Source organism: Equus caballus, chromosome 3 (genome assembly GCF_041296265.1).
Source record: "Equus caballus isolate H_3958 breed thoroughbred chromosome 3, TB-T2T, whole genome shotgun sequence".
Taxonomy (NCBI): domain Eukaryota; kingdom Metazoa; phylum Chordata; class Mammalia; order Perissodactyla; family Equidae; genus Equus; species Equus caballus.
Genome location: NC_091686.1, coordinates 17053492 through 17072608, shown reverse-complemented (window position 1 = coordinate 17072608; position 19117 = coordinate 17053492). Strand labels below are relative to the sequence as shown.

Sequence of the window (19117 nt, the reverse complement as noted above, 5' to 3'; positions counted from 1 at the left end):
TCGTTTTGACTGTGAGATTTTCCAGGGAGGACCCCAATGTTGGGGTCCACACACACCAATAAAGCGCCAGCTGCTCAATTACTGTTGTCAACCAGCTAATTAGAGATCGATTTCCTCTGTGACTGCTGTTAGAGCTCACCCCACTCCCCCAGTTCATTTGACAAATGGAAATGGTGTTACAGCTCCACGTTCCAGATGCCCTGACTGCTGCGTGGGGTGGGATGGGATTGGGGGTCATGTACACAGGCTGGGTGAAGGCATGGTGCTCTGGGAGGGGAGGGGGCTGGACTGGGTGTCCCTTGTCAATCTCTGCTGCCATCACTTTTTGGTAGTGAGTGTCTGAAATCCTGATAGCAAGTGCTCCCTGGGTTCCTCTGATGATGATGGTGGTGGTGTTTAGGCGTGTGTGTGGGTGTGCATGTTTCACATGAGCCCCCTCAGCTCTAGAAATGGAAGAATTTCAAAATTTTTATTTAGGTATAAAAAAAAATACAGTACATCTTATGCACCAGTGTGTCAATATACAGTCATCATCTCCAGAGCAATTACAACAATAATAGCAAATAGAAGGTTACAGGAATCTATTTATTCAACTAAAAAACCTGAAGTAAAATTGTTAACCTAGATAACCTGCTTATTATGCAAAAACCCTTATTCTATATGTTGTGAGAGCTAGGAACACGTAAGTATTATTAGTAAAAAACAAAAAACTAGTTATTGGTTAAAAAAAAGTCAGTGTTATCTACAATCCCCTGGAGTGTGAGGGCCCAGGGTGGGAACCTCAGTCATGACGAAGGGTAAGTCGCAGAGTCTGCCTTCTTCCCGCCCCCTCCCTTGGAGTGTTGCCACTTCCCCAAGGCGTGTTTGCAGTGGAATGTTCCCTATGTGGCTGAAAGTGGGAGATGCACAGATGATCACAGTGCCCGAGGGATGGGGCCCTGCTGGGGTTCCCTGAGATGTGGCAGTGACGAGGTGTAAAGGCAAATGGCACGGCTCTGTTGTGCAGTCATGTTTGGGCTTGGCCTTTGGCCAGAGTTGCTGAGGGTCACATCTGGCGTGCCTCTAAGGAGATAAGGAATAGATGGAGAGAGAGCGCCAGAAAAGAGAGAGCATGAATGAGCGACCAGGCGGGGCAGAGATGGGAGAGGAATTCTGCTCAGGGAACATCTGGCCCACTTCCCAGGCAGAACTGGAGGGGTGTCGGTGAGTCCTGAATTGGGGTCACAGCGACTCCAGGCCCTCTCCGGAGGGTGTGGGTGTGGAGGTGGCCCTCACCCTATGATCTGTCACACTTGGTCTCCGCTGTCCGTCCGGGATGAATTCACAGTTGCTTCAAAGTTCAACAAGCCATTTCCCTGACTTCGGGTTGAATTTTCAACTTTCAATACCGCACAGTTACGGGTGTGGCAGGCCAGCTAGGTCACCTCAGGACCCAAGGTCAGGAGCTGCCAAGGAGCCTCTTCCTCCCTCTTGACAGGCCTGGGCGGGGCTGGGGTGGGGGGCTTGGGAGGGTTTGACAAAATTGAAGCAGGTCAGGCTGAGGGACAATCCCGGACTCCTGCAGCACGGGGCTGCAGAGGATGTCGCCCACAGGTCACATTGTCCAGCCCTTTGCCTCCAGGCAGACAGGCCCCGGACGCCACCAGCCTCACCAGGGGTTTGGAGACCTCAAGCAAAGAGCTCTCCCAGGGAGGTGAGCTGCTTTGAGGAGCCAGAGAAAGTCTTCCAGTTGGACCGTGGTCCCAGGAGGCAGGGTTATGTGGATGTCCTAGCCTGAATGTTCTAGCATTTTGGGGGTAGCCCTCACTGAAATATGTTCCTGGACGTTTCAGGGACCTGGGGTCTGCTACCCAAGGCAGTGAGGTTGCTGGGACCCACGAGGAAGGGGTGCTAGGCTGGGGCGTGAGTGCTACCATTCGAGGGCTCAGCGCTTGGTGTCCGACTGGCCTGACCTGCAGTGGTTTGGATCCCCAGGCCCAGAGGCCCGCGGTGCCCCCTAATACCCCAGCTCCTCCCGAGGGTCGGAGCCGTACAGCTCGGCCAGCATCTTGAACCTGGGCCCCCAGTCATTGAGGAAGTCGTAGTCGATGTCCGAGTCGGACGAATCGGTGCCCAGGGAGCTGAGGGACTCGGCGATGGACTCGGAGCCCTCGTAGCCGTAGATGTGCAGCGTGTCGTAGGGCGGGCCGCCGCCGTCGTGGTCCGCCTCGTCCTTCTTCTCCTCGATCATGGCGGCCATCTCCCCGGGCCCGCCGTGCGCCCTGGGCGCGTGTCGCGGCGGCTTCTGCACCTGGGCGTAGGGCGACGGGCGCGCGTCCAGCGCGGGTCGCGGGGGCTTGGCCCCGCCATGGCGCACGGAGTTGAGCACCGACACGTCGTAGCTGGTGGTGTCCATCTCGCCGCCGCCCTCCTCGTCGTAGGTGACCAGCTGCTCGTGGATCTCTGGCACGCTCTTGCCGTGGGCGCGGGCCTGCTTCCGGAGCCGCCGCCGCAGGAAGATGAGGAGGGTGATCACTGAGAGCAAGTCAGAGCTGGTCAGACCAGGCCCAGCCCGCCGGGTGGCCCCCACCCTCCCAGGCTCACCTGTGCCCTCCCCTCCTCCCTGGAAATTCCTGGGCCAGCCCAGTGCCCCAGTGACACCCGGGCCAAGAGAGAAGGCACGGTTTGGGCTAGACACCTGCTGGGTCTACTCCCCACCCCTACTCCAGAGTCACCTGTCCCCCCAGGATATGATCCTGGCTGGCTGTCATCGCCATTGGTAGGGTTTGTGTGTGTGTGTGTGTGTGTGTGTGTGTGTTTCTGGCGCCTGGGGAAGAACAGAGTAGGCCTCCCTTAAGCCTGGCAGTCTCCACCCCATCTACCTGCATCGTCATTTCCTGCCTCCTTGTACCACAGAGGCAGACCCTTCCATGTAATGTCCAAAGGCCAGGAGGCCAGAGGCTGGGACCGCAATGGGGAAAGGGGTGGAGTTGGAATTTGGAGTGCAAAGATTCTGAGCTGTGGCTTCATTGACAGCTATGATGATGATAGTGGATAATGGTGGTGCTGGTAGACAGCATTGCAGTAGCAGCAGCCACTCTTGAGCACCTACTGTATATGTGCTGATGTGATATTGGGCACATTTTCATGTTATCTCACTCAAGGGAGGTGTTGTTATCCTATTTCACCGTTAAGCAAACTGAGCTCAGAGAGGCTGAGTGACTTTCCTAGAGTCCCACGATCGGGCAATGGTGTAGACGTTGACCCTGCGCAAACCGCTGAGGTGTGCTGGACGATGTGGGCAGAGAGCTCCCGAGAGTAGGCTCAGATCCTCCCCGGGCTCTGTCCTTCTAGGCTTGGGTTACTTAACAAACTGTTACAAACGTAAGTAAAGTGTGACGCCCTCTCTGAGCCTCAGTTTCCTTGTCTGTAAAATGGAAACAATGATTTCTGTGCTCTGTTTCTATTTAGTAAGGTGGTTATAAGGTTAGCACAACTCTACGTGTGGCAGCAATGCCATTATCATTATTATTGCTAATTATTGTTAAAGGGGGTTCTGGGTTTGGATTCTTTTCTAGAGAAGCCCTAGAAGGGGGACACCCCCAGGGGGCCTCTCAGGTGGAGGTTGCATCCCTGTATCCCACTATGGAACCCTGGGGCCCAGGGTGGGATACTGGCCCAGGACTGCACTGCAGGCTGGAGGCAGAGTTGGGCCTGGATTCCTGGCCTCTTCCTCCTGCTGTGCAGCCCCCTCAGTGTCACCTCTGTGCCCCCCGCCCCAGGCACTGACCTGCGATGGTGAGGATGCAGAGGAAGATGGCTACCAGCGCCTGAATGCTGATGCCCACCTGGGCGGCCACCTCTTCACAGAAGGTGAACTCGCCACGCTCGTTGCACTTGCACACGGCCACAGTCAGCGTGCTGGTGCCCGTGAGGCTCGGCCTCCCGTTGTCTGAGATGAGCACGGGCAGGTGGTGGAACTTGGCACGCTCCCGATCGAACTGCCCGTACTTGACTGTGATGTTGGCTGTGTTGTCTGGAAACACCAAGGCCTCAGAGTCAGGCTCTGCTGCCTGGAGTGCCCGTCCCCTCGCCACACTGACGGTGTGGCCTGCCTCCTCCAGGGAGCCTTCCTTGACTATGCCAGCCCATGTATTGCCTGGGCTGCTTCTCTGCCCTTTGCATCCCCTGCCTCATGTTTCAGCCATTTGAGCTCAGGTCTCTTCCTCCTGAGAGGGGCTATTTGGGGCAGCTCTTTGACTTACCCCTTAAGAATAGCTTGGCCAGAATGTAAACTCCTTGCTTTCTTTTTCTGTGGGCAACTGGCATGCCTGGCCCTTCTTCCTCCCTCGCCCTACTGTAATAACAGGTGACTCTCTTTCAGCTCAGTTAATTACTGCGTTGTTTCAAGTTTCAACAAGCAATCAGGGGAAAAATAAAGTTTGAAAAAGTTTTTTAGCGTTGGGCTAACTTCTAAGGCTATTTCTGCTATCCCTGTAAATCCATTAGAAAGTAAAAACGATGCACGTGCTCTCTGGGCCACTGAGGGAATGATCACACATGTAATTGAGGATTTCCTAGGCCCTCTGGCATTGGGATTGTTTTTTGACCCAAATGTCGGCTCTCCCTCCCACAGGAGAATCTCCCAGGGAGCATTTTGAATGTGCTGATTTTCAGACCCCTCCCCGCATTGCCCCCCCATTTCTGATTCGGTGGCTTTGGGCAGAGGCCAGATAATCTGCCTTTTGTAGGCTTCTGGGAGGTTGTGATGCTGATGGTCAGAGGGTCCAGGGACCCCTTTCTAGGATTTACCTAGCCATGCAGGGTTGGCCCACTCAGGAAGCTGGCCAAAAGAAAAGGAGGCCATCTTTTGATTTCAAATGAAAGGCAATTACATTTCATTATTAACTAGCCTTGTCTATTATAATGACACTATGATAACGATGCTATGGCCATTGATACTTTATGGGAGAAATTAGACATTTCTCACTATCCTCATTTAACACTATAGCAGGACATTCATGCTGAAGGTGAATCTGAGACCAACAGGCTTACCTCCTGGTTGTACATGGGGTGTCTTTGGGGTGGCACTTAACCTTTCTACCCCTTCTGAGGTGGGATTGAGGTGGGCATTGGGGATGGGGTGGCAGGTATTTTTGCCATATTATTTACTCCTAAAGACAGCCGAATGTTGAATGGTCTGTCATTGACTGTCAACATATCATGGCCACCTTTCTAATCCCACAGGAGGCTCCTTAAGGACAGTCTGTGGCTGATCCCCTGGGTCTGCCCTCCACTCTCAGGGACCCCACTACCTGACCTTCCTCAAAGGTAGCATGGCTGTTTCTTACAGAGATCCTCATCAACCACAGTTTTGCCGGTGAGGCACCGGCAGAAATTCCACCCTGAGCTGGCTGAAGGATTGCTCTCTTTAGACCCAAGGGGGATTTCCTCTGTTTTTCTGAGGAAGCTGCTGAAGCCATGGAAGCCTGTCTACTTTTGGTTGGAATTTCATCAACTCAGCTTCATCACTCTCATAAGCACATACTCATCAGAAGCTCTGATTGGCTGCTACTGACATCACAGGACTCTCTGGGCTCTGATTGGTGGACCAGATCCTTGGCAGTAAGTAGTCATTGTAGCTGAATTAAAACAAAGTTCACTGCATCCTTGGCATGTCAGATTTCACATTTCCACTTTTGACTCTTTAGAAGCAACCTCAAAGTTCCGTGTCATAGAGCAATTTGCAGTTGTGCTGAGCACAGACATCTGGTGTGGGAAGGAATCCCTTGGCTAGTTCATGAACCAAGCTGTCTGCACCCCACATCTATTCTGTACTCCTCACTGCCCTGAGCATCTTATGGGGAATGTGGACTTGGCGGCTCTGACCATTGCACAGACCAGTGAGGTATGTGGTGGGAGTTGTACAAAATATCCCCGATCTTGAAAACCCCGACGAGGGCCTGCCCCCAATTCATTGGCTTGGTCCTTGACCCTGGCACTTCCAAGACTCAAACAAGCCCCCCTCCGCCCCTGCTGAGAGCCAGGCTGACTACATTGATGCGCACCATGATTATCCGTGAGGGTGAAGTTGCTGTCTTCAGTGCTCAAGGAGAATTTGAACTTCACGTTTCGTGGTGTTACATCCTTGTCTATTGCCGAGATCTGCACGACCAGCTGGAGTGTGAAAGATCAGGGATGGTCAGCAGTGGTGTTGGGGTGGCCCGGGGTTCAGTGATGGAGACTTTGGGTTTAGACCTGACTACGGCTGCCTCTCACCTGCAACACTAACCTAAATGGTCTCCACAAAGCCGCTCTTTCTACCACCTCCCTCCCCACCCATCTAACCTCTGAGCCTCAGTTTCTCCATCTGTAAAGGGAGTACAATGTCAGCTTTTCTCAAGGCTGTTGGGCGGGTTACATTAAGCTCAGTGAAACGCCAGCTGACTGTGGATGGGAGGTGCTGCTCCTCAGCTGCCCCAGGGGGGCGCTGCCTTACCCCCCACCTGAGCCCAACTCACCTTGCCCCGGGCAGCATTCTCACACACTTTGGGCTCATAGGGCTGGGCAAACTCCGGGGCGTTGTCATTCTCATCCAAAACTTCAATGTAGACCTTTGTAATGGATTCTTTGCCTGTGGGGTTTCCTGCAGGGGGAAAGGACTTGTCACTGCAGTGGGCTCAGCTGATGCCGGCCCTGGGGGTAGAAGGTGTGTGGATGGGTCCTGGACGGGTACCCTTGCCCATTTTGCCTGAAGACGGGGCTGTGGACCTCTGGAAGAGAGGCCAGGGATGATTTTCTGGATGATTGGAGTGGAAGAGGAAAGTGGTCAAAGTTCATGCGCAAGGATGTTTACTAAAGAATTGCTTGTAAGAATCAACACGGTAAATAATGTAATTGACTTTAAAAAGGTCTTAATCAAATTAATTCAATTAATTGTTATTAAGCCAATTTAATAATTTGATTACATAATTGAATTAATTTAAGTAAATATAATTTATTTAATTACAGGCATGTCTTGCGTTACTGCGCTTTGCAGATATGTTTTTTACAAGACCCTCCTTCAGCAAAAAGATTACGACTCACTGAAGGCTCAGATGATGGCTAGTGTTTTTTAGCAATAAAGTATTTTTAAATTAAGGTATGTACATTGTCTTTTTAGACATAATACTATTGCATACTTAATAGACTATAATATAGGGTAGAGATAACTTTTATATGCACCAGAAAACCAAAAAATCGATGTGACTTGCTTTATTGTGATACTCACTTAATAGTGGCGGTCTGGAGCCAAACCTGCAGTATCTCCAAGGTATGCCCGTAAATAAATTAAATTACTTAATTACAAAATAATTTAAAAGGTAAACAACGTAGGTGAGATTGGGTTAATAAATTATGCCACTTTAAGAGAATGAGATATGTGGCCATTTACAGTGCCCGTGTAAATCACATTTTAAAAATGTAATTAAGAAAAAAAGACATTTTAGAACCCTCAGAAAATGGTTCTGGAATAAGATTAAGTAAAAATGCAGGATATGTTTTTTATGCAAATATTATGATCTCACTTGTATAAAAATATGTATTAAAAAAAAGACCAGAGAAAATACACTAAAGCACTGCCAGTAATTGTCTCTGTGTGGTGGGATTATGGGGGGATAATTTTCTTTTCTTTTTCTGTATTTTCCATATTTTAAAATGAACAAGCAACCATTAAAGTTTAACAGTGTGTGAAGGAGATTAGATGGCGAGAAAGGGGGCAGAGACTGCTCTGGGAAACACGCAAGAGGCCATCGAGGTTGGGCTTGGCCACCATGGTGGGGGTCGTGGGAGTCTGGGAGCCACCAGCAAGTGGCAGGGTCCTCCAGGGGGGCACCAGTGATACCTTGTTCCCTGTCTCTGGGCCTGGTGGTCTCCTGGGTAAGGTAGGAATATGAATCCTGCTCCTGGAGGGCTGTTGTGATTTTCTTGCAAAACTGCAATACTTGCCTTTCCCTCTGGCAAAAGTCATACTAATTTCTGGAGAACCTAACAATCTTGGAGTTGGAAGCTGCTTCAGATTTTGAATTCAACCCGCCAACTGGCACATAAACAACACCCAGAACAGCCTTATCCAAATGTCCACGGTAGTAAGAATCACGTAGCACTTGTTCGGTGCACATGCCTTGGCCCCATTTCTGGCTCACTGGGCCAGAACCTCCAGGGAGGGGTCTGAGCAGCTCTGTGTTGCAGTGGCGCCTTAGGTGAATCTCATTGCGGAGATATCTGGCAGCCTGTTTTAGGACAGTGCTGCTTCAGCTGAGATGTGTGTGAGATTCTGATTCAGTCTGAGGGTGGGGCCCAATGTTCTGCACTTCTAACAGTGTCTCAGGTGAATGTGGATGCTGCTGGTCCATCCACTCCTTGGGGGTGGATGCTCTGTAGCATCCCAGCCAAGTGGTGCTTCAGCAGGTGCTTATGATACCTCTAGAGACCCAAAATGACAGAGTATGCCAGTTTTGAAAGAATGAAGGAAAGGAGAAAAGCCCAGGTACCCTGAGATGGGGCCACTCACCTCTAGAATCCAGTTCTTTGGCCTCCACTGTCAGGTTATACCAGGGGTAGATTTCTCTGTCCAGTTCTTTCTCATTGTAAATCTTCCCTTCCTTGGTTACTTGGAAGAAATGGTTCTTGTCACTGGTCCTGCGGATGGAGTATCTGCCCAGGGAAGACAGTGTCATGGCTTTCCATTGTTCTTTGCTGAGTCCAAACTCCTCAGTGTGACCAGTGAGGCCCTTCAGGCTCTGTCCCTCCTTCCCCCTCTGTCCTCCTCTCACTGCTCATTGCACTCGACCACCCAGGGGATTCAGAGCACTGAGAAGATCCTGTTGATTTTAGCCCTGTTGCCCTCCCTGGACTGAGAGTGGTGCCTGAGGCTCCATCGACAGAACTTTCGGAGCTGAGGCAGTTGGTGCTATAATCACCTACACCATGGTGGGGTTGGTGTCTGTGATTAATGAAAATGTAAGAGCCAGGAAGAAATAAAAAAGGAGCTGCAAGAGATAAGAATTGGTTGAAAGGAAATTAAACTTATGAAGTAAAAATTTGACAAGTTCTTCCAGAAATCAAGAAGAAAGTTATGAAGAGATGAAAAGAGAGAGGAATATATATAAATATAATATGTATTATATATATATATATATTTGGAATTCCAAATATATATATTTGTTATTACTGAGGAAAATTTCAGAACAAATAGAACAGAAAAAATAAGAAAAGATATAATAAAAGAAAACTTTCCTGATCTGAAGAAAGGCCCAAGTCTACAGGTTAAACAAAGTCATTGATATCAGGCATAATTTTAAAAAGAGATAAATATTTAGGTATATCCTGGTGACACTTTTGAATTTCAAGGCTGTATGAAGAAACTGAAAACAGAGTCTAGACAGAAAAAAAAAGTTCCTTATGGGGGCTGGCCCCATGGCCGAGTGGTTAAGTGCATGCACTCTGCTTCAGCGGCCCAGGGTTTCGCTGGTTCAGATCTTGGGCACGGACATGGCACCACTCATTAGGCCACCCTGAGGTGGCATCCCACATGCCACAACTAGAAGGACCCACAACTGAAAATATACAGCTATGTACCCGGGGGTTTTGGGGAGAAGAAGAAGAAGGAAAAAAAAAGATTGGCAACAGATGTTAACTCAAGTGCCAATCAAAACCAAAATAATTTCCTTACGAAGAAAGAGAAATCAAGCTCACCCCAGACGTCCCCTCAAAATCAAATGCTAGAACACATTGATAGTATTTTTGAAGGGAAATGTCTAGAATCTGAGGATTATATGAGCACATCTAGGTGCTATTAACATAAGAAGGCAAAAGAACTAAGGTATTCGTAAGTATGCAAGAAATCAGGAAATATATCACCTGCACAGATGGCTCCTGAAAAAATTTTTTTGGAAACTTCCTTCATCTAACTAAGAAATGTCTCAATATAAAGTAAAAACCTGGTTTGGGAGGAACTAAAATGAAACTGTTGACTTCTTTATCATACATAGGAAAGCAATGGGGTGTGTGTGTGTGTGTGTGTGTGTAATGTTTTTAACTAGAAAATATAGGTCCAGGAAAACATTCTTAATTTTACGGATATAAGTAAATCTCACTGGTAGAAGTAAAAATGGATGTACTCATTCCAAATATCTAGGAGAAGAAGAAAACGCAAAAAGATGTAGCAAAGATGGGGGGAAAAGAAAAAAGACATTAAGTTTGAGAAATGGGAAATGTAAAACAAAATAAAAGAAGTGAGATCAAACATATAATTTGTGATTAAAAATGTAAATAGGTTACACACAAATCATCCCACTTTAGATTAAAGGCAAAGCCAACTACATTCTATTTTTGAGAGACAACTTAATGTCAAATGACCTGGAAAAGTTAAAAGTAAAGGTTGGATAACTTGTATCAGGTGAACACGAATAACATGAAAACAGGACTGACAAACTTCTCACCAGGCGTGGGGAACTGAGGGCAAAATGTTTAAGCAGAACAGACTGGGTAGTTTCATAGGGACAAAGTTACAAGTTGTAATGGAGGTAAAATAGTTTTGAACTTTTGTTAACTGAATAGAAAAATTACATAAAGTGAAAGCTTAGATATTCTAGGAAAAAAATGGACACAAACACAATTGTATGACATCACAGGACAGGTTAAAGCAAAAATGAAAAATACCCTACCACTTGTAAATGAAAAGAAAACAATCAAATCAGTCTGTTAATAAACCCTTGGATCAGTGAAGAAAGACAAATGATCGTTACAGATTATTTAGAATAGAATGGCCGTGAAAAAAGTGTCCCAAAATTTATGAGATGTGGCCAAAATGGAGGGATATATTTTATCCTTAATATTAATAACAATTCTTGATAAGAATATCATAGAAACATGAGTTCTTCCAAAATTGATTATCTAAATTCAATTCTCGTTAGAATTCTGTTTTTTTAAAAATTGGATAAAAGAACTTTAAAGTTCATGTGAAAGAATGAATGAGAATGCATAAAAATTATATAAAGTAAAAAAACAGTGAGGGAGGGACTTGCCTTATACAAAGTTTTAGTATAAAGCTGCCTCAATAAAACAGAATGGCTTTGCCCCAGAGCAATAGAGAAGATAGAGGATTTGGAAATAGATTCAGGTCTATACTGGAACTCAGTACATAACAAAGATGAGAAAACGATGACAGTTAATAAATGGTGCTGGCACAGTTAGCCACCCCTCTGGAATAAAACGGGATTGCATTAAATTCATACTTACTATCAAATGTTATGTGGTTCTTGAAAGTATGAGTTAGAACTATGTCTTTTGTCCCAGAGGGTAGAGGAGAGGAGTCTAGCTGAGATGGAGAACAAGGAGTGATGAAACGGGCGTGGTCTGATCCAGAAAATGTTAAGAACAATAGAAAGCCTGAACGAAACGACAGATCCACGGTAAGTGTATGAGATGTTTGTGCGGTCCTGAAGACAGGTGTGACAGGACCACATCCAACTGTGAGCGAGAGTTATCTGGGAGTGGGGTTGCTGATGTGTTCTTTGTAGATCTTTGTGTTGCTTCACTGTGTGAAATGAATGCTTTTTCCTTTGGTGGTTTTAGGAAGACAAATTTAATAAAACATGTTTAGTGAAGGGGTTTCATGCATGTCATCTAGTGGGTTGCCCTCTCGATTGCCAGATCTCCCCAGATGGGACCTGTGGGAGTTGTGGTCCAAAGAACAGCCTCTTACAGGAGCGGGCAGCTCTGATGGCCAGGACCGTGCTGGGCGGGGGTTCCTAGGAGGGACAAGATCCCACCTGGCCACGTGGGTTGGTGGAAGAGCTTGGTCTTCTAGCCCTGCATGTGCTCACTCCCCTTGTACAAGCCGGGAGAAGCCAGTTTCCCCCTCTGAGTCCTGGTCTCAGGCCAGCAGGTGCAGAAACCTCAAGCAAGGATTGTCATGATCATCACCATCCTCACGCCCTCCACCCCCTTACCCAATGCTCCGCCGAGCGGCGTCGGGGTCAGTGGCCTTCACGGAGCCGATCAGAGGTTTCTTCTGGTTCTCCTGCAGCTGGAAGTGGTAGAAAGGCTGCTGGAAGACGGGGGGCTCATCCACGTCTGTGACGTTGATGATGACGCGGGCGATGTTTCTGGTGGAGGCGCCTCGCAGGTAGTCGAGGTTGATGGTGGAGTCCGTGGCCTCGATGGTGAAGCTGTATTGCCGGATGCGTTCATAGTCCAGGGGCTGCACAAGGAGAAAGGACGGTGAGCACCTGCTCCAAGCCAAGCATGTGGCACATGATCTTCACAGCGACTCTGCAGGGTAGTACTGGGTTGCCACCATTTTACAGATGAGGGGCCTGTGGCCCAGAGAAGTGATATTTCCAAGGTCATCAAGAGAGTGACTGGGCCTGGCTGTCCTCAGCTGCCCTCCATTGCATCTCAGCAGCTTCATGGCTGCACCCTTGACCCTGGCCCTGTGCCTCGCCCTGTTTCAGGAACTGGGGACACACAAGAGATCAGCCCTGGTCCTGCTCTCAGGGGATCACAGACTAGTGGTTCTGTCCACAGCTCCTTAAGGACAAGCCTCTTCTTTATGCCTTTGCTCCAGATGCTTCTCCTGCCCTTCCCCGCTTAGCACACTCCTACTCACTCCTCAAGAACCCAATCTGAAGGTAATCAGATGTCCTCTCAGAACCAGTCTCTGCCCCTCCTGACACAGGTAATTGCTCCCTGCGTGGGCTGCTATAGCACTTACACCTGCTTCCCTTTCTGTCTGGGGGTCTGTCTTCCTCTCCCATTGACAGCTCCTGTACCAGGGAGGCTGTCTGGCTCCCCTGGCTGTCTCCAGTCCCAAGCACAGGGCTGGGCCAGAGACGGACTCTAGAGAGGACTGCTGGAGGCATGGCCTGGCTCAGGCAGAGGCGTTCTGGAGTGTCCCATTTGAGGAGGGTCATCCCTGACCCAGGACCCCCTGTCCTCTGCATGCCTATTCTGGAGGCATTCTGTGCCCCTGGCAGGACCTTCCCTCCTCTTCCAGACTCAGTGGGTCTGACTGCTGTGTCAGCTCCAGCCACTGCCAGTGCCCTCCTGTATCCCCACAGCACTCACCGTTTTCTTATGTGCTGACGGCTTTCTGCCGCAAGCTCCCAGAATGACCGCGTCAGGCCAGGGAGTGACTGCCCCCAGAGCAGCCCGCAGTCAGTGCCAGATCATTCTCCCCCTTGGCTGCTACATCTCGGGGGCACCTGTCCCCCAGATGTCCCCATGGGACCAGGGGCCCTTGCCCACAGTGATAACCTGCCCACTAAGGAGCCTCGTAGCAGCTTCTTCCCCTTCATGTGTCGCTGCTCTGGGGGCTTCCTTGTATCACATCCTAAATAAGCTCTTTACACCCGAATCCTTGCCTCAAGGTCTGTTTCTGGGGTAACCCAGCCTAAGGCACTGGCCCGTCTTCTTGGATCCCCTTTTCCAGCTCCAGGATTACAGTCTCCACGAGCACATGGCCAGCTCTGAGCTGACCCAGAACGCGCACTTTGATGACCTCTGACCCTGGAGCAGCCCCTGGGCCAGTCCTGGGATGCTAGGAGCCCCCAACCCATCCTGATGTCTTTGCTTCAGGCCTACAAACCTTCATGGGCTTGATGATGCCCGCGTTGTGTATGGGGTCCGTCTCGATGGTGAAGGTGTCCTTGTATTCGCCCTGCACGATGCTGTACTTGGTCATCCGGTTCTGGGGCTCGTCTGGGTCCTCAACAAACAGAGAGCCCAAGGAGCTGCCCACACGGATGTCTTCAGGCACGGCAAATACGTACTTGGCTGATGCAGAAGGGGCGCCCCAAAGGGCACTCGGTTAATGATTGACAAGGCAATTGTCCCTCATACTATCCTAACACATTTTGATATAGGAAATGAGCACAATAAAATAATAATAATAATAATAATACCCCTGGGATTTTGGGTCCCAAGGCAAAGAGGTTCTGCTCTGTCTATCCTTCCATCCCTCCATCCCTCCATCTGTCCAACAAGTAGTTATTGAGCCCCTACTGCATGCCAGGCACTTTGCCAGGGACCCATCAATTGACAGCAGAGATAAGTCCTGACTTCAGGGAGGTCGTGTCATGCACAACAAGGCCACTGCAGGAAAACTGGCCTGTCCTTGGTGTGGCTGAGCCTCTGAATTACACCTTCCGCATTGGAGGGTGCAAGTGGTGAGCCATCTGACGTTCCTCCCCAGCCCCATCCGGGGAATGTAAAAGCTCTCGTCAGGTATATTTTTGTGGCAGAGGAGGGAGAATCCGTCTGTGGGTGGGGTCAGGACCCAGCCCCGGCTCTGGAGATGGAGCTTTGCCATGCTCCTGCTCACCAGCTCATGGGGGTTTTCTAGATGGGGCCTGGATTTCCCTGAGCCCGTGGGATCTGGGGGAAACTGCTGCTGTTTGGGTAGTGGGAGTCTGGGCATAGTGGGGGCACACAGCGGGGACGTGGTTTCCCTGCAGGCTGTGAGGGGACTGTGGCAAGGGGTAGCTGGACAGTCTTGGGAATGTGTGCAGCGATGGGGACCAGGGCTCTCCCTGCACCAAAAAGACTTCCCTGGGCCTTAGGCCTACCCCAAGGTGAGGGGAGAAGCAGAGCGTCTTCTGGGCTGCCCCCTGCGAGCCCCCAGGCCACCAAGTCCAGAGTAACCCAACCCTCGCCCTCCCCAGGGCCCTGGGGGAGGTGCTCACTCTGGGTGAAGATGGGGAAGTTGTCATTGATGTCCTGCAGAATGACCTGCACCGTGGCCGTGCCTGAGTCCCCCCGGAGGCCCTGGACATCTTGTGCTTCCACCACGATCTTGATGCTGGGCGTTCTCTCTCGGTCCAAGTTTTTGTTCGTCGTAACAATGAGTCCTGCAAAAAGTGTCCCAGCAGGAACCATGTTACCTGGGGGGCTTTTAGAAAATCCTGATGCCCGGGCCCTCCCTGGAGAGCACCTGACTTCAGAGCTCCCCAGGTGATTCCACTGAGCAGCCAGGGCTGAGAACCCCTGGTCAACACCCCCCTACCTCCATGCCCTGCACTGCTAGGCCAAAGCTGCCCAAGCTGTTTGGTTCAGTATTGGTCCTAGCTGCCTGAAGCATTGTGTTTGGAAAGAGCACAAGGCCACTGCTAGGCTCAGAGTGCTGTGATGGATTAGTGATGCCTGCCCCGGAGCGTCATGGGTTGTGATGGTGTCTGTGCTGTGTATCTGCCATCCCTCTGAAAGACAATGTGTCCTAGGCCTGAGCAACTGAATTTCTGTCTTCCTCCCAAGACTCAGTCTTTACAGTTTTTGAAGCTGCATCGAGTAGATGACTATTATGGGCTATGCGCCCTCCATACATGATCTAATTCAGAAGTCACGGCTGCCATGCAAGAAGAACATAAGTGCTCCCATTTTTGGGAAGAGGGAGCTAAGGCTCACAGAGGTTAGCTCACTTGCCTGAGGTCTCTAGAAAGGTGAGAGGCAGAGCTGGGTTTAGAAACCAGATCTGTCTGAATCCAGACCCAGAGCTGCTAACCCGCCTTCTCTTCTGCCTCGAGTGTCACTGCTTGGGTCCCGATTTTGTTCCTGGACTTGAGTCCATTCTTGGGCACCCGTCTGCTTCCTCTGCCCTCACCAGCCGCCTTGTTTTAACGTGTGATCCTGACCACCTCTGTAGGGCAGTGTGGTTCAGTAGTAGGCGACGCCTGTCCGACTGGACTTCCCTCAGTGCCTGCACCTGGAATATCTGCCTCCACCCCCCTCTCAAGCCAGGGCCTGCCCAGGAGGGCGAGTCGCACAGACCAGAACCATCGATGGAGAAATATTCTTTTCCCTCCAGGACTCTGTACACGACAGAGGCATGGTCTGCCACAGTGGGGTCATCTGCATCCACTGCTGTCACACGGAGGACTGAGGTCCCTGCAGAGAGAGAATCCAGAGGTTGCTGCCTTGTAACTAACTGCCGGCCGCTCACCCCATTCCCAGAGGAGGGCAAATGGGGCTTAGGTCCTGAGGGAGAAAATGCTGCTTTTTGTCCTGAGGAGTTTGCACGGGGCAGAGAGCTGGCAATGACAGAGGCCCAGCTTGGTCAGCCTTGAAGGGGCAAAGAGAACAGGTGGTTTTCATTTATGGGGAAATGAGGGAGAGGGCGGATGGTTGGGGTCATGAGGAGAAACAGAGGAGAGCAAGGGGCTGCCTCTTCCCTCTTCTGGAAGGAGGGGGACAAGAGACTGGGAAGGTGCTCCTAAAGGGTGCGTGTCGTATCTCTTTTTCCCTTGAACTCCAGGATCCCCATACTTAACAGGAAGGTTTGATCCCAGGGTTGTGGCCAGAGACCCTGGACTGAGTGGGTGAGGAAGGGAACCCTTTTCTGGCACCTCCTAGAGGCTGGGGATAGAACTAAGGAAAGAGTAGTAACTTCTGGAGGCCTGGGGTCCAGGCTGGTGATACACTTTGGGCTCTCGTCCTCCCCTTCCACTCCTGCATGGACCCTAGAGATGAGTCTTCCTGCCTTGGTGGCAGAGTTGGCATTCTTCTTATGCAAAGGCTATACTCTTGTCATGCCAGTCCTGAGAGTCAGAGAAGTGAGTGGGGTTTGCTCCAAAGAGTAACAAGACACATGTGTGTCTATTGGTTAGGGCTCAGTCCATGATCAGGATCAGGACTCAGTCTATGATTAGGGTTAGGGTTCAGCCTGTGATCAGGATCAGGTCTCAGTCTGTGATGAGGATCAAAGCTCCATCTATGACTAGGGTCAGGGCTCAGTCTATGACTAGGGTCAGGGCTCAGTCTGTGATGAGGATCAAAGCTCCATCTATGACTAGGGTCAGGGCTCAGTCTATGATCAGGATCAGGGCTCAGGCTGGGGCCAGGTCAGAACTTAGTCTTTAGAGACCAGAGGTTCTTTCAAGTCATATAAAGTGGTAATGTGGGCGTTACAATCACTGCCCTCAACTCACTGAATTCTGACCCCAGGCAGTGAACTTGCAGGTGGGACAAGTGCCTCCAGACTGGGGATGAGGCAGGGAGAAGGGGCAGCAACAGACTGGGCACGTACCCAGACCCGACATCTCAGGCACGGATGCGTTGAACAACTGGTGCGTGAACACAGGCCAGTTGTCATTCACGTCATGAACTTTGATGGTGAAGCTGGAAGGAGCCTCCAGGTCCTTGTGGGTGTCCTTGTCCACCACGAGGGCAACAAGTTGGTACTCAGAGATCTTTTCCCTGTCCAGCCTCTCAAAGGCATACACATCCCCTGTTTCTGCGTTGACCCGGAAGACTTTGCCAGCGGACTCTCCTTTGAGCAGGTACTTGGCGTTCTTGCGGTTCACACTTGATTTGATCTAGGAAAGAAGAGGTGCTGTGAGCTGGGAATGGGCAGTGGTGGCTGTGTGTGTGTGTGCACATGTGAGTGTGTGCAAGTGGATGTGTATAGGTATATCTGTAAGTATGCACATGTGTACGCACTTGTGTACATATATGTGCACACATCCATATTTGTGCATGCATGTGTGTGGTGCCAGCCAGGGATCCAGATGTGATGCTGTGATTTTTATCAAAATCTCTGACTGGTCATTAGTGAGTTGTTCTCAGCCAGGTCACTGCAAATATCACATTAATGTGACTTGCCCAGCATACTGCCCTGGTTTGTCTAGAACAGTGCCTGGAACATAGTCTGTGCTTAGAAGACACTTTTTTGTGTGTGTATGTGAGGAGGATTGGCCTTGAGCTAACATCTACGCCCATATTTCTCTATTTTATATGTGGGACGCCACCAAAGCATGGCTTGATGAGTGGTGTGTATATCTGCGCCCAGGATCCGAATCTGCGAACATTGAGCCGCCAAGGCAGAGCGTGCAAGCTTATCCAGTACACCACTGGGCCGGCCCCTAGAAAACATTTTCTGAGTGAAAGAGCATGCGTGATGCCATTGGGAGGCAAGGGCTATTTCACCCCTTGGAAGTCACTGAACTTGTCTGAGTTGTGGTGACCTCGTCTGTGAAATGGAGATAACACTGCTGATGTTGGCTTGCTCTGACGAGCAGAACAGCACTTTTGAAAGTGAGTTCCAGGAAACACTGGTCTCCTTTGCTGTTCCACACAAAAATGTAGTCCCAGGGCGCTGGAGCTGGCTGGCACGGGCTTGGGCTTTGAGAGCCAACTTACATTTTCAGGACTGTTTGTGAGCTGCTTGTTCAACACGGCCATTATTAAAAATTCAATGATATAAACTTACAATGAAATGAATCATGTTCAAAACAGAGGTAACATACTCAAAATTCATTGCCTCCTAATTATTTGACTACATTTTACTGTGTTCTTGAGGTTATTTATGCCTATTGCATTGAATGATGAAAATGCTAAATAATGCTGTAATACACATCTTTTCCCAACTCAGCCTTCAGTGACATCAAGTTGATAGCTTGAAACAGACATGGTGAGAATATTTACACCAGGGGAATGAGCAAATTCTACAGATCAAGACCTTTTCCCCTGGAGAGCCAGTTGTCATTTATCAGCACACCACTGGTCCCGGCCACTTTAGTTTTGGAATGGTACCTAAAATATTCTCTTCTTGGAGACTTACAGTGTACAGTCCTGCAGAAAAGACATCCGATGAGCTTTGTTTAACTCAGGATTTCCCCTACTTACTAGACCACTGGAACTTTTTTCTTTGTAACGTATGCTATTCATGTCCCAAGGAGCAAGATTTGGAAAATAATGTGTGTAAAGCAATTTGCACAGGCTTTCCATAAATGCCAGTTATTACTCATGCTAGATCCATATGTTAAGAGATATTAACAGGTTAGAATTGCTGAACATTTCATTTATAGAATCTTAGAGACTATCAGGAACATAAGAGAATCGTATTTATGTAAAATGGTACTCTCATAGACGGTTAGAATGTTCAAAAAATATAGTTTGGGCCAGCCCTGGTGGCCTAGTGGTTAAGTTCGGTGGGCTTCACTTTGGCAGCCTGGGTTCGGTTCCCAGGTGCAGACCTACACCACTCGTCTGTCAGCATCCATGCTGTGGCGGTGGCCCACATAGAAAATAGAGGAAGATTGGCAACAGATGTTACAGGGAAAATCTTCCTCAGGAAAAACAAAAAAGTTTAATTCAATTAAAA

At 49.4% G+C, this 19117-nt stretch overlaps 1 protein-coding gene across 1 annotated transcript in view; it reads right to left on the bottom strand.

Moving 5' to 3' along the window:
- Positions 1 to 450: 450 nt before the first annotated feature.
- Positions 451 to 19117, bottom strand: part of CDH5 (cadherin 5) — a 34349-nt gene continuing 15682 nt past the window's right edge. The window contains exons 3-12 of the mRNA XM_001495895.6: positions 17042 to 17330; positions 15787 to 15903; positions 14706 to 14870; positions 13610 to 13797; positions 11973 to 12223; positions 8531 to 8673; positions 6501 to 6625; positions 6048 to 6156; positions 3770 to 4015; positions 451 to 2514 (exon numbers count right to left, since the gene is read on the bottom strand). Of these exons, the coding sequence (XP_001495945.3) occupies positions 1997 to 2514; positions 3770 to 4015; positions 6048 to 6156; positions 6501 to 6625; positions 8531 to 8673; positions 11973 to 12223; positions 13610 to 13797; positions 14706 to 14870; positions 15787 to 15903; positions 17042 to 17330 (2151 nt within the window). The 3' untranslated portion in view covers positions 451 to 1996. The remainder of the gene's footprint in view (positions 2515 to 3769; positions 4016 to 6047; positions 6157 to 6500; positions 6626 to 8530; positions 8674 to 11972; positions 12224 to 13609; positions 13798 to 14705; positions 14871 to 15786; positions 15904 to 17041; positions 17331 to 19117) is intronic.